At 34.6% G+C, this 15,304-nt stretch overlaps 3 protein-coding genes across 5 annotated transcripts; all 3 read right to left on the bottom strand.

Annotated features, from left to right (window-relative positions):
• Positions 1-1,436: 1,436 nt before the first annotated feature.
• On the bottom strand, positions 1,437-4,214 carry LOC102620685 (2-methylene-furan-3-one reductase-like). Its single transcript, XM_006470280.4, has 4 exons — positions 3,910-4,214; positions 2,880-3,203; positions 2,206-2,365; positions 1,437-1,849 (listed from the first exon to the last, which is right to left on the bottom strand). Exons 1-4 carry the CDS (start codon positions 4,090-4,092, stop codon positions 1,584-1,586), a joined length of 933 nt encoding a protein of 310 aa, XP_006470343.2. The 5' UTR covers positions 4,093-4,214; the 3' UTR covers positions 1,437-1,583.
• A 2,247-nt stretch (positions 4,215-6,461) lies between these two features.
• LOC102620409 (CASP-like protein 4A1) lies at positions 6,462-9,052 on the bottom strand. Of its 3 annotated transcripts, none has more exons than XR_008052449.1 (4): positions 8,207-9,052; positions 7,966-8,101; positions 7,022-7,190; positions 6,796-6,944 (listed from the first exon to the last, which is right to left on the bottom strand). XR_008052449.1 is itself a non-coding variant. In XM_006470279.4 (3 exons), exons 1-3 carry the CDS (start codon positions 8,845-8,847, stop codon positions 6,750-6,752), a joined length of 972 nt encoding a protein of 323 aa, XP_006470342.2. In that variant the 5' UTR covers positions 8,848-9,044; the 3' UTR covers positions 6,462-6,749. The 3 variants fall into 3 exon arrangements, 1 of the variants encoding a protein (XP_006470342.2); XR_008052450.1 differs by having other exon boundaries at positions 7,029-7,190; XM_006470279.4 differs by lacking the exon at positions 7,022-7,190 and having other exon boundaries at positions 6,462-6,944; positions 8,207-9,044.
• A 2,888-nt stretch (positions 9,053-11,940) lies between these two features.
• On the bottom strand, positions 11,941-13,659 carry LOC127900251 (uncharacterized). Its single transcript, XM_052434851.1, has 2 exons — positions 12,597-13,659; positions 11,941-12,488 (listed from the first exon to the last, which is right to left on the bottom strand). The coding sequence occupies exons 1-2, from the start codon at positions 13,657-13,659 to the stop codon at positions 11,941-11,943; spliced, it is 1,611 nt and encodes a 536-aa protein (XP_052290811.1).
• Between the last annotated feature and the right edge of the window lie 1,645 nt (positions 13,660-15,304).

The raw sequence follows: 15,304 nt of genomic DNA, 5'->3' as shown, positions 1-15,304 counted from the left end.
CTGTTGCAAGTAGATGGTGAAAATCATTTTATTTGTAAAAGGCCACCTACCATTAGTTAAAATTTTCATTGACTAACTGTTGACTTTGAAAAGATAATATTACCCCCAATATTTACAATTCTAAATATTTACAATTTCATAAGTAATTAAAACAATTATTTTCACCTTGATCAAGTTATTGATATTTCCTTAAAATCTTAAAAAAATAAAATTACAAATCTTAAAATAATTTTTTTTAAGTTTGTAATAAAATTACAAATCTTAATTATTTGATATAAAAATGTAATTTTTTAAAGTTTGTAATAAAATTACAAATCTTAATTATTTGATATAAAAATATAATTTTTTTTAAGTTTGTAATTTTAATTTTTTTAAGATTTTAAGGAAATTTTAACTGACGTAAACTTTTTTTTAAGTTTGTAATAAAATTAAAAATCTTAATTATTTGATATAAAAATGTAATTTTTTAAATTTTGTAATAAAATTAAAAATCTTAATTATTTGATATAAAATATAATTTTTTTAAGTTTGTAATTTTATTTTTTTTAAGATTTTAAGGAAATTTTAACTGACGTAAACTATTATTGGGGGTAAACTATTATTGGGGGTAATATTGTCTTTTTAAAGTCAACAGTTAGTCAATGAAAATTTTAACTAACGGTAGGGGGTCTTTTACAAATAAAATGATTTCACCATCTACTTGCAACAGCCTCAAACCTCGGGGGAGGTTTTTAAAAATTACCCTTCGAGGAAATTAGCCATCACCCTAGCAACCTAGCTTTCGAGATTGCCTGCTATTCATTCACAGCAGCAACCCTGCAACCATCACAAAGCTTTAATCAAAGGGAAACCTCTTCTTTGATCAAATCTAAAAATAAAACCCTACAGTAATTAACCTACAAGAAAGCCTAAACAGCATCCATTAACATTCCATCGCCACAACAGCATCTTCCTTTATTGAGAACTAGTCAACTGCTTTTATCGGATTGCCTTTGTAAGTACCTCAAGGAGGTCAAATTCAAATCAGGCTCAGTTCATGGAGTCTTATTGGCGAAAAACCACTCTTCCAATGAAATGAAATTCAGAAAATTATCCAGCATTTTTTTATACAATTTACTAATTCATCTTTATTTAATATTTTATAATTATTATCTAAAATATTTTCATTCAATTTTTTATAATCAATTACTATTCTTCTTTTTCCTTATTTTTGTTCACTATTATTGTTTACTATAAATGCTGGATTTAATTCTAATAATTCATGTAAATTTTAAATTCATTTCTATCTTCTAATCTATATGCTAAATCTTAAACATTTTTTTAGTCATTTTCTTCTTCTTATTAGTCATTTTCTAACACTAAGTCAAGAACAATTTAGTCCCTTGATAACATCGTACTTGCAAGAAACCAAAATTTTCAAAATGCACACAAGTGCGAAAACAGAATATTAAAAATCCCTTAAGCATCTTTTTAGTCTTACAATTAATTGACCACACTCTTATTTATTGCCAAGCATATAGTCTAATCGATTACATAATTTAGGTAGTCACACACATTATATCCAGCATTCATTTGTTTTCCGCTCATGGGATTGGATGTATGACAACTTTTCCTGTAGCTCTGCTGGATTCAAGGTGGGAAAATGCTTCTAAGGTCTGAGAGAATGGAAACGGACCTTTTGGGTCAATAATTGCTTTCACTTTCCCACTCTCGAAATAAGGATTTAATTTCTCCAATATAGATCCATCCGAAGTCAACACAAACGAGGAAGCCGGTGGAGTTACTGAACCAATTATTGAAACGACTCTCCCGCCTTCTTTCACTGCCTTCAATGCCTTGTCACATTGCCCTGTATTTTTTTAGTTTCATCATGAAACTGTTAGCGCTGCATTTGTTTTATAATTTAGCAACATATTATGTATGTCCCTAGATTTTGAAAATATTTAAATGAACTATATCTTAGTGAATGAACACATCGCCCTCCCTATTGCAACATAGTAGTAAAAGTGTAAAACTACAAATCGCAAGGGGAATGTGGTCATATAAATGGGGTTAGGGACACGTTTGATAAAAATTGACAAGCTACGGATCTTTCTAAAATTTATCAAAATTTAGGGACCTACTGCCTTAAAAGACCAAAATGAATTAGTCACTTCTCTTGGAATTTATCACCTTTGTGCTAAACAATGGAAATGCAAATCTTACCAACTGCATCAAACACTACATCAAATTTCTCAGGCAGATCTTCAATGTTTTCCTTGGTGTAATCAATAGCCAAATCAGCACCCAAGCTCTTTAATAAGTCCAGCTTTGCAGTGCTAGAGGTAGCTGCTACTTTAGATGCACCAAAGACATGCTTAGCTAGCTGCAACAATACAAAATGTAATTAACAAGTTAATGGTTCACGTTATAATTTGGAGGTAAAAGGATATATACCGGTTTAATTTATTCAATCACTTGAGTATTATTGAATTAATACTACAAAGTAATTCTATTCCAAGAGTCAGCAAGACAGCTGCTTTGCTATTCTATGCATGTTTCATCAATTCACTTGGGTATTGAAACCCCAAAAATTGTCGAACATACAAATTAATTAATTGATATAAGCTATAGTTTTTAATGCAATACATTGGGCCATCAAATTAAATAATTGTTTTAAGAACTTGAGTTACAAGATCATGCCCCATGATAAAGAAAATCCAAGAGTAAAACATGCATAAAAATTAAATGCAAGTGAATCAAAGTGCATCAAGATTATGAAAACCATTAACCCACCAAGTGAGCGCCACCAACAAAATGAAAAACACAAGTAATTCATGTAAAATATTAATGAATGAAGCCAAGCAAAGAAAACACAAGAAATAAGAGTATTATTTTACCTGAATCACCATGGTGCCAACTCCACCAGCTCCACCTAAAACAAGAATAGATTTACCGGCGGAAAAGGCAGAACGTTCAAGACCTTCATAGGCAGTCTCAGTGGCAAGGGGAAGGCTTGCAGCCTCAACAAAACTCAGGTTTTTGGGCTTGAGAGCCAATAGATTCTCTTCAACAGCAGTGTACTCAGCTAAGGAGCCATTTCGTTTAGGATGATCCAATGCTTTCTCATTTATATCTCCATAAACTTCATCTCCTACCTTAAACTTCTTTACTTGGCTTCCCACTTTCTCCACGACACCCGCAACATCATACCCAGGAATCGTCTAAACATTTCAAAATGGAACAAAAATTTAACATGGAGAACTATATAAGATCAAATTCAAAATTGAGCATGCAAATTAAACAAGATAGTGATCCGTTAAATTTACTTATTAGGTCCCCGAGTTAGCCATCAATTTCCATTAGTAAATTTTAACATGTAGGTTAACAGTTATTATACATCTAATTTGTGGTATTAGTTCATTGAATTGGTAAGACCTCAAATAAGGCAGTGATTTATTAAATTTACTTACATTAAAAAGTTTCTTAAGTACGAATTTTTGAATCAAATACACCCCTCAATCTCAGAGCTCAACAATCGGGTCCATACCATTACCATGTACCATCTATTTCCAAGTGTACTTTTTATTAGCAACAAAGGCTATCTATTAAATGAAACATGCCATAAAAGTGGTAATTAATTAATAACGAAAACCTCACCTTGGTTATGTGACAATTCCCGTTTAGCAAATCACACAGACTTATTGAAAATGACTCAGATAACTACATTCTTCCCATTACATCTTTAATAATTTTTCTGCTTTCGAGATTTCACAATAAACAGAAACCCTTGTAATTGAAAAATGGTATCAAGTAGTAACATTTAAATTTTGCAACTTTACAAAATTTAATCATAAGCTCATCACTAAGTGAGCAATTAATTGTTGTGTCACGTCTAAGAAAGAAAAAGAAAGTGTTTATAATACTTACAGGCAAAGGAGAGTCAGTTGCGCTGAATGCCCCAAGCATCCTCTTGAAATCAATTGGATTAAGAGCCGCGGCTACAACCTTGATCAGCACTTGATCTTCCCTCAAACTTGGAACTTCAACATTTGTTTCAAACTTCAAAACACTTTGAGAGTTTCCATATTCTTTGTAAACCCAAGCCTTCATTTTTCAGATGATTATTTATCTTAATAAATTAATTGGGTTTTATTTGCTGGCTGTGACTTCTATACGTGCAATGTTATTTATGAAGAGGAAAGTGAAGGAGTAAAGCCTAAAGGTGTTTGGTAAGTTACAGTAATGCTATGATAATAATTAAGGGAAAATGTCCACCGTCCACTTATTTTTTTTAATTTTTTAAAAAATACACAATTCTATTTTTTTTTTGCTGGAATTCATCTAAAGTTATATTTTGTTTCACTTTTCCACTTCCATTTGGAATTCGTTAAGAAAACTAACGGAAACTTTTAAAAATGTCCATTTTACCCCCCAAAACGAAAATTACAATTTCACCTTAAAAATTACCAAAAATAATCAGATTAAATCTAATTATTTTTTCCATTGGTTAATAAAGAAATTGATTCCACAACCATCAAATGCATGTTTTTTTTTTTAAATATGTCTGTAATTAGAATGCTAAATTATAACAGTAGTATTAAAAATAGCCAAATCTCGCAAACCATCAATTGAATTTAAGATAAGTAGAGTTTTATTATTCATTGAGTTATAATCTCTAGTAGTTAAGATTTTTTTGTACTTCATTAACGTACCAATAATGATATCCATCATTAAATCTGATTATTTTTAGCATTTTTTAGGGTGAAATTATAATTTTCGTTTTGGGGGTAAAATACTCATTTTTTTAAGTTTCAGTTAGTTTTCTTAACGGATTCCAAACGGAAGTGGAAAAGTAAAACAAAATGTAACTTTAGGTGGATTTCAGCCAAAAAAAGAAGGAATTGTGTATTTTTGAAAAAGTTGAAAAAAACGGATAGACAGTGGATATTTTTCCAATAATTAATGTTTGATTTTTATCTCGACAACCGAACATCATCTCGGAAGGATTGATTATGAAAACAATGACTTTTGTCAAATAACTCAAATTCAAAATTAAAAAAAAAAACAAAAAGAGATTTTTGTCAAATTTTAAGTAAAATATTTAAGACTGGATTTTCTTCTCTTTTTTTTTTCAAAATTCAGGCATAATTTTTTTCCTTTTTAAAAAAATATGTTTTGTCCAGATACAATGAACCATTCTTAATCAATCGTGAAAAGGACAATGGCCCAAAGCGCACAGGCAGCAACTCAATTGATTAGAATGGGACGGTGTAACCAGAAAGGCCTAAACTCAATATGATTATCAATAAAATGTCAAATAAAGCTGTTACGATCAATTTCCCCCATCAATCACCAAATGATATTATTGTATTGTATTTTTTTATACATAAAATTAATACTATATATTTTTGCCAGCTAATATTTTATATTTTTCATGTTAAGTTCAATGACATTAATTTATTGAGGTAAATAGATTAATATCTCTTTCGTAAAAAAAAAACTTAGTTTTATTTTTTTTAGTTTTGACCACGAGGTGTCCTGGGGAAGACCCCAACTGTGGGAGATACCTTTAAGCTCGTACCACAACCCAGGCTAGAAGTCCCCGCTCGAACTGAGAGACACATGTTCTCCCAACAAAGGCAACTAAAAAAAAATTTAGTTTTAAAATACTCGCCGAGCGGATGAATCTAGTAGAGTATATGGATTTGTGACGATGAGAACAAAATCACAAGAATCACTTACTTTATAATAAGTAAAAAAATTAAATTAACTGATATTAATTAACTCTTACCTAAAGTAACAATTTATTAAAATTAAATTTTCTTCCCTTAAAAAGATATTAAGACTAAGAATTTTGTGAATCCATTTGAAAACACTAAAATCGAAGGAAAAACTCCTCTAATGTGTCCCGAGTATTTTCAATATAAAATAATTGTCGGCTATAAATAAAATCAATCAAAAACATGTTTCGCTCTTACAATTCATGACAATATCTGATCAGTTGAACAGACTTAATTATTGAAATTTCCGATTTGGAGCTTCACATTTATATCCGGTTTCAAAGCATATCGAGTGAGAGATTCCGTAAACCCAGACCTGGGCTTGAGCCTCGCCCCATGAGCAAGGGCCTAAGGTTGGGCCCTGATTACACAAGCCCGGGCCTTGCTTGCGGCCCTCGAATTGGATTTTCAAGACTTTGGTTTAGCTTTGATCTCAATTTACGTTAATATTTTAGCAACAGTATTTTTTCTTTTTCTTTTTTGGTTTTAAATAAAAATCACATTTAAACGGACGCTGAAATCAATAAAGGTCCTTTCTTTCATTTTTTTAATAAACTGACTACACTTTGCTCTCGTGTCTTAACTCTTGACCAACATTGCTGTGGGCAGAAAAACCTGAAACTTGGGCCATTCCAAATCCAATTGAAGGCCGAATAAATCGGCAACACGCTCCATCAAACAACAAAAAAGTCGTCTACATAATTGAATTGCAAACTGAAAATTTCCTTCCAATGGCATTTTACATCCAACGTATGTGCTAACATAAAATCCGAGAAATCTTTTAAGCAAAAATGGAGTTTGCAGTACAGTGTCTCCATGATTGAGGTGATGTGTATACAATCCCTATCATTCAACTAAATATATTGAAGACATTTTCTGTACATATTTTGAAATAAAGCTTTTGCATTAATATTGCCCTCGACAATCAAGACCGTGTCACGTGTAATATGTATGTGTGTAATGTATGTGATCCAGGCAACAGTATGACTACCTTGATTTCTGATTATAAAGGGCATAACCAGATATGAGTGAGCTGAAGCCTAAGGCAACAAATGCAAGGAAAGACAATGCCACGGATGCCTTCGCCATATCTGGGAACTCGTCTTCGCCCCAGTTGGATTGCCAATCATCTACCCGGACAGCAGCCGAAGACGATGCAGATAGAAGAAGATAAGTCAATATCTGCCACGTCAAACAACAATTTTAGTTTTTCACCCAAGTAAAGCAGCAAAAGGAGTTGTAAAATCATATCGTGTTACTTATTACAGCCCAGTTGCTCTCTGCACTCCCACTTGGGGGAAATGTTGGGGGAAGCCGACAGTGAGGCATGCAGGATTATAATCAAAGGATCAGGTAAGGCTTGGCAAATCATGGAAGACAGAATAAAGCGAAGGCATAAATCAAAGTTAAAAGCATCCCCAGCCCAACCTGAGAAAGTAAATTATCCATCACGCATAGTATCTTATCTTGATCAGCCAAACCGACTAAAGAAATTTATTCAAAGTAAGTTTCTTTTTGCCTCAGAGGCTTTCAAGGTCTTAAATTAACATAAGGTGTGCTGACCAAGCTTAGATCTATCCAACTGAGATCGTAGAGCAGCATCTGATGCCATGTGACATTACACTTATACACTTTCAGACAATATGTACCAACAGAAATATGACTGAATTCTTTGATTCTCACTTCATACTTTTGTAAATATTGCTTGAACTCTAAGCATTTCAACACACTAAAAGGCGGTACATAGAATCTCAGATTCCTCACCTTTTAGACATGGGATAATGATCAACTTTCTACGGAGGCACGAACTATATAAGAAACAAACAATTCGAGAAAGTAAAAAGCAGCATTATAACACAGAAAGGAAGCCAAAACGAAAAAGAAAAAGGTGTTGAAAAGTCATCTCACAACTAGATGGTCCAAAATAATCCGATATAACAAGAACTTGCGTGTGTGCCACAATGCTCTACATAGACCCATTAGAATTATACAAATATTCATCAATCAAAAAAGTCTTTGGCTAACATTGCTATCAATCAACACTCACAGAATTGGACTTATGCACCACCTACAAAGCAAGTGGTCCCTATAATTATCACAATAATGCCAACCCAAACACGGTTTCAACTTAAAACATGGCCCCTAGTTAGCTATGAAAAATTAATATTAAAAACAAAAAAACATCATAATCCAAAAGACTCACCTGGTCCAATGAAAAATCCAAGTAATACCGGAGAATCTGCCGTGGTTTGCGATGTCCGGCAGTCAATCGATAGGCTAAATCAAATGATTGAAACCCAGAATACACAAAAACGATCACATTCACTGCCAAACAGTAGCTGCAAATTAATCCACTAACTAATATTAGACTTTAATAACACATAAACAGGAAAATAATCAATCAATGAATCATTTTTTTATTTATTTATATTTTTTAAACGAACCTGAACTCTTTGTAACGATAGAAAGAATCGCGAGCCCATCCCCTGTCTTTATCAGCGGCCAAAACTGAGAAAGCAACCAAGCTAAACACAAACCCACAAACCCTAAACCCGAGCAGTGACTTTTTGATCGTGTTGTCCCTCTTGGCTCTCTTCAGGATGGTCAAGTTGGTCCTCAAAATTTTCCTTGCACTCCCGATATTACTAGGAGCACTTTCTGTATCCGGCGCTGCAGCCGAAGATATATGAGGCTTAACTGGAGGTGGTTGTTTGTGTTTCTCTTCTTCTTCTTCTTCTTCTTCTTCTTCTTCGTGATGTGAGAAATCCAACGCCGGTGATTCGGGCGTGGAGTTGTAGTGGTGGAGATGTTCTTGTCCCAGCGGTGGGTTGTGGGTTGTGTGCTGTTCCAACTCTGGTTCGGATAGTGGAGAGAGCGTTTCCGGTGATGGGCTCGCGCTCAATCTAATGGGTTGGAGCTCCGGTTGGCGGCGTGGGGGAAGCGTTGCCGGTGGTGGGTTTTGGGATAGTGTTATGGGTTCGAGGTCTGGTTCCCGTGGAGGAGATTGCATCTTGGATGGTGGGTTCGGAGCCGGCTCCCGGTCCGTGTTGTGGTCCTTTTCTTGTTCTTGTTCGTGTTTTTCCATCGTCGTTGTTCGGTAGTTTGGACTTTGGAGATGGGAGTGACCAATGAATGAGACTGTTGGTTAACTGGTTTGGTGCTGACGTTGGAACTTGGAATTTTGGAAATTGGAAATGAAAGGGACTGAGACAGTGGGCGTTACAGTTACTAACTGTTCTCGATGAAAATGGAAGTGTTTCGAATTTTGAGCGTGGCGTTTATATATCCGTCACATTGGCTGGATTCAAAAACTTTAAGAAAATATAAATAATTAAATAACTATAAATAAAAAAGTGATATTATCATTTTTTCACAAAAAATATTTTGACACATCATGTCAATATTATAATTTGGTAAAATTATTATTTTACCATTAAACGTTTAAACTATTAGTATTTTTTCACCATTCCGTTAAAACTCAGTTAATAGTTAACAGAAAATTCTTAAAAGGTCAATTTTACCCCTAGAGCGTAAAAGACGATTTTGTCCTTTAAGAATGAACAGCAGCAAGTGATGATTAAATTACAAAAATAACCCCAAAAGTAGCTGTTACATTCAAATAACTGCTACTTTTATGCTTATAAAAGCTGCTGCCGGTTGTCATTTCAACCAGCAACCAGCAACCCCAAATCAAAGGCCAGCAACCCCATTTGAGCACCAACAACCCAGTTGAAAAAGAAAGAAAATGGCAACCCAACAACTCAATTTTTAACGCACAACTACAAGCCACAGTAAACATTTCAATACCACTGCACCAGCAAGCCCAAGCCATTTTTAAACACCAGCAAGCTCATTTTATTACTAGCAATCAGGCCATTTCAACCCCAACTAGCAACCCCATTTCAGCCCCAGCAACCTGGAAAATGACATGCCCAGCTCAAAGACAGCAAAACCAAACATACTTTATCATTCAAAGACAACAACAATAAGCCACTGTAAACACTACATTTCATCCAAGCTCAAAAAATCCAGCTCTTCTTAATCTTCACTCAAAACCAAACATAGTTTCAGCCTTCATACACATAAATTCAAACAAAACAATGGCCTCCAGTAGTAACTTAAGTGTTAATACCAGGGTTCGAGCTAAGAAACATGCTGAAGTTACTTGCTACCCTAAATATTGCAATTGTGGAGTGCAGGCATGTGCGATGGTATCTACAACCTCGGAAAACCCTAAGAAGCTCTTTTGGACATGCAGGTTTAAAAAGTGTAATTTTTGGCAATGGGCAGCAAAAGAAGATATGGAAATGCGTAACATTACATCCGGTCATGGCATGAACCTAAATGAAGATGTGATGAAGATAAGTGAACGACTACAATGCATTGAAGCGAAACTGAAATTGGTCATAGTTTTTATTTGTGGCATTGTGATAGGCTTATTTATGAGGAAGTAATGTAATAAACATGAAAAGTAATGCAACTGGAAAGTAATCAATCAATCATTGTAGCTGAAGATGTAATAAAGCATTATAGTTTAAAATGTAATGCAACTGGAAAGTAATCAAAACAGTTTGTGGATTCCAAAAACATAACAGCAACTTAATATCCAACTATTATAAAGTTTGTGCATTCAAAATACATAACAGCAACTTAATGCACTAATATAAAGTTTGTGCATCTAAATACATAACAGCAACTTAATGCACTAATATAAAGTTTTGTGCATCTAAAATACGTAGCAGCACCTTAATGGTAATATTTCATACCGCATCTAATATCTGTGAAGCTTGTGAGCCTTGAGTTGGATTCGGGGAAACATTATCAACTTCATATTGGCCTGGACAAAAAAATTATTACCTCATTATCTAAGACCAGCAATAGTTATTTGCAGACATCAAACATTAATTTGAAACAATAACATACCTCTGCTACGTCCTCTTACTCCATCGCCTCTTGCTCTTGCTCTATTACTCTGTTGGCCCCTTCGGCCTCTATTCCCTCCTCTTCCTCTATTACCAGTACCTCATCTTCCTCTATGAGCAATAAAGCTCTCTTGTGAACCACCTACAGCCTATTTAAATTGAAATATATAAATAATCAAATCATCAATATTTATAACAAACTAAAAATTACTCAATGAATAACAATAAACGAATTACCACATTCTTTGTCCTCTTTGAAGTACGTGCTGCATTAGAACTTTCTCCTGGCCCACTAACTCCCTATTTAAAATTACATAGATAACAATAAAAAATTAATTTCAATACACATAAAAACAATTAAAACATTAGGTTCAGTGGCTGTTACCTGCTGGGCTCTTAATTCTCTTGCTATCGATGGCCTTAATGGACATTTCATGATATTGTAGTTCATCCCACCACAAAAGGAGCAGCAGATATAAAATGATCTGTTTTTTTTTTATTGGCTCAATGGCTGCCCGTTTCCTTGCCTTTTTTGGTCTTCCAATCTTCTTGGTAATCTCTGGTGGAAAGAGCTTGGGCCTATCACAAGGGTCCCATGTAACTTTGTCAGGAATTGGCTTGAACATCACTGCATATGTGTTCAAGTACGCCTCTTTGTTGAAGTATTTTGGTAGATACTATGTTGCCGTGTGTCTAGCATGACTAATTGCAGCCATAGCATGAGTATAGGGGATTCCAGCTAGGTCTCAATAGCCACAATCACAGGACCTGCTCATGAGATCGACAATGAACCTCCTTGCTGGATAATAACCCTTGTCTTTAACCTAACAAAAATTACATAATGATTCAATAATAATTATAAGGTTGAGGAAAAAAAATTGATTAACCTAACAAACATTCAGGTTCAGGAAAAAAATAATTATAAGGAGCATGAGTTAGAATTATACTTGAAAGTGAAGATCCCCAGAAGCCATTACATTCATCTTGCTTCCACATTCATATGCAGCATCCAATTCTTTTTTCACTCTAGGTGGAATGTTGATCCAAGATTGTGCTTCTTTTTTTCTTTCTGTGAAAAGTGTCCTGAACATGCATCTAATTTCTTCAAGCATGGTCAAGCAAGGCTTCTCTCTGTGGGGTAATATCCAACTATTAAAACACTCTGAAGTGTTGTTAGTTGTACGGTCTACCTTACAATTCTTGTCATACTCATGTCTTGACCAAGTAAACCCAGCAAGCTCAGTCTACAGCCACTGCTATGCCTCTAACTTCTCTTTTTTGAGCTTTTCCATTGTAATAGCGTAATCAAACTTGTTAGTGCTACTGACAGCCCTCCAAAACAGATTTCTCAAACTAACACCAGGATGTTCTTTGCAGAAGTTAGCATATATGTGCCTAGCACATGGTCTGTGATATGCAGTAGGCCATGTTATCTCAATGGCCCCCAACAAACCCTTTTGCCTATCTGAGCAAAATGTAATTTGCTCCAAGCCATTATCAAAATACAAATGCAGAATTTCTAAAAACCACGACCAAGTTTCAGTATTCTCTATCTCACACACTGCTAATGCTAATGGGACCATTCCATTATTAGCATCCATACCCACATCGGCTAATAGAACTCCACCATATTTTGATTTCAAGTGACACACATCCAACCCGATATATGGCCTACGGCCATTGTTAAGGGCATTTTTTTGAGCTGGAAATGCCATAAAGAATCTCTGAAACAACACTTTCTCAGGCCTAGTTACAGCATCACAAAGCACTTTACAAATTGCACCAGGATCATACTTGTGAATCACTGCAGCATATTGAAACAAATCTTCGTATCCCCTCGCATGATCTCCATTAATGTCTTTTCTTGCCCTCTCTCTAGTCCTATATAGTTTTAAATCCCCTATCTACACACCATAAGTCTCCAACATAAACTCACGAAGAACAGAAATCTTCACATGAGGATCTACAGTAACTTTGCTCTTAATTTTCTCGACTATCCATTTACTGTTCACAGCCACTGACTTTCCAGTCTGTCTACATTCATGCTTCTTTTGCAACTCTTTGATTGCAAATCCACCCTTGCCCCTTATTTTACCTCCCATCACATACCATGGACACTCACTAATCTTGCATTTTCCGTAAAATCTCCTAGGCTCATTGTACACCTTTGTAATTTCAAAGCCTTTATCCACCATCACTTCACCTAACACATATCTAAAATGCTCAACATCATCAAATACATCTCCTAACCTCAGCCTATGTTTACCATTACGCCCTGGCTTATATGCATGCACTTCATTGTAATCCTTCAGTTGAGTGGTACCCAAATCATAATCTGAATCTGATGTGTCTGCTAACAGCTGAGGATCTACTTCAGCTGTTTCATCGTCAGAATTAGAACCCCTAGCATCATCCATAATATCTGCACCATTATCTTCATTTTGGTCATCGTCATCGGCATCATCATCATCAGCGTCATCTATACGACTCCCATCAGTTAAATATACTTCATCATCATCATCATTCTCATGTCCATCATTCTCATTCAGCTCTGTTGGTGGCCTTTGTATGCCTCCAGTCCTAGGTGGTGGTTCATTTCCACCATCATTCACCCATGTAATTTGCTCTGCAGATAACTGCACTCCACAGTTATGTAGCATCGCTTGTAACACCCCACAAAGCGGTAAATCAGGACATAGGGTTGGCAAAATTGTGGCTTCAAACACTGCCACTTCCATTGAATCATGTGCAGCGAACTGAGCCTGCAAGACTGCCTCAGAATCTACAATAATCGAAAACTTGTTCCTTGGGTTGGTAACCGATAACTGCACACTTTCAGGAGTCGTCAACCCATGCTCCCTGGTAATCTTCAATGCTTCATTCTTCATCTGCTGCAGGGTATATTCTTCAAGTTCAATCAACCATATACGATGTCTTTCACCTTTGTAAAGTAAATGTAGTTGTAATAGTAACATCATCTACAAGATTAAAAACGAGGAAACATTTTGAATAACTGAAATTACAGCATAACTCAAAGCAATTTAATTAGGTAAAAAGTAATGAAAAATAACTAAAATTATGGCCAACAACCAAAATTTCAGCAAAACGGTAAATGCATGTAAGCTTGATGGTTACAAATAAAAAATTAATTAACAGTAAGCAAAAATTAATTAACAGTAGGCAACTAATAATCCTAATCTATTAAATTCAAGTGCTAATCACAACTCAAAGCAATTTAATTAGGTAAAAGTAACGAACAATAACCAAAATTATGCCCAATAACCAAAATTACAGCAAAATGGCAAATGCATGTAAGATTGATGATTACAAATAAAATGACAAAAATTCATTAACAATAACCAAATATTAATACTACTTACAATGGACAGAGTAGAAGACAGTAGAGATGGAAGAACACTGCTGCGAGAGTGAGAGAGATATGCGTCAGTTACAATGAGCGAGAGAGGGCGGAGATGGAAGAAGAATCGAGAGAGAGGGGGGTTGATTTCGATTTCTAGGGCTCCATGTCCAAATTGCCCGCTTTCTTTACAATTGCAAAACACAACATTTTCGCCTCACGTGATATGTCCAAAATACCCTTATGACGTCAGCATAATTTTTATTTAGTTAACGGAATGGTGGGAAAATACTAACAATTTAAACATTTAGTGGTAAAATGATAATTTTACCAAATCATAGTACTGACATGATGTTTCAGAATACCTTTGATGGAAAAATGATAATATCCCATAAAAAAATCCAATTCTGTTAGAAAATCTTTTATATCCAATTAATATACAATTGTCCAAGAGCCGGGATTTTCAAACAAACAAAAGAAAATTAGATATAACTAGCGTCAGCGGTTTATACACCTGTGGTCTGTTTAACATTTCTCATTATTTAATAATATATAACATAACTCACATAAATTATCAATAAAAATTTATATTTTAAATAAGAGAGTCGATCTGGTGGGCACGATCTAGTTATGGACACACCTGTCAAACTCTTACCGCTAGATCAAAACCCTCTTGAATAATAATTTCCCTATAATATGACGTGTCTACGACAAACAAACAATGACATGTAAAATTTATACATAAAATAATAATACAGGTAACCATATGACAAAAGTTCTATGAATAAACAATATAATGTGACGCACTCTTCGTGACTCAAATGTTATTTTATTAAAAGTTAATTGCTCTCTACTTCAACAATGACCAATTGACTTTGTTCTTTTAATGCGTGGGTGTTCGTGGTGAGTGATTTTCAGATAATTTTATTTTGATTGATCGGTCATTCGGATCTAAATTTAATATAGTTTTAAAAAAAATTAATCTTTACCTAATTTATTGAAATAATAATAATAATAACAATGTAATTTTTGCCCTTGATTTCTTTCATCTCTTTTGTGCCACAGAGGTTTTATTGGCATTTTGCTTAGGATGAGAATTGATTTGAAGGCATTCTCTTCTTTCCTTGTCCATCCTCATCCTCACCATTAGAGAACCATATGTCATTTATATTTCAAGAACTTGGGGAGTTGCGACAATGAACTGTCCTTGAAATGTTCAAAACATTAGGATAACCAACCTTTTATTTTCCTCCTCCTACAAT

The sequence above is a fragment of the Citrus sinensis genome, chromosome 2, assembly GCF_022201045.2.
Source record: "Citrus sinensis cultivar Valencia sweet orange chromosome 2, DVS_A1.0, whole genome shotgun sequence".
NCBI lineage: Eukaryota > Viridiplantae > Streptophyta > Magnoliopsida > Sapindales > Rutaceae > Citrus > Citrus sinensis.
The sequence above is the reverse complement of the archived record's forward strand: the minus strand, read 5'-3'. Positions and strand labels throughout refer to the sequence as shown.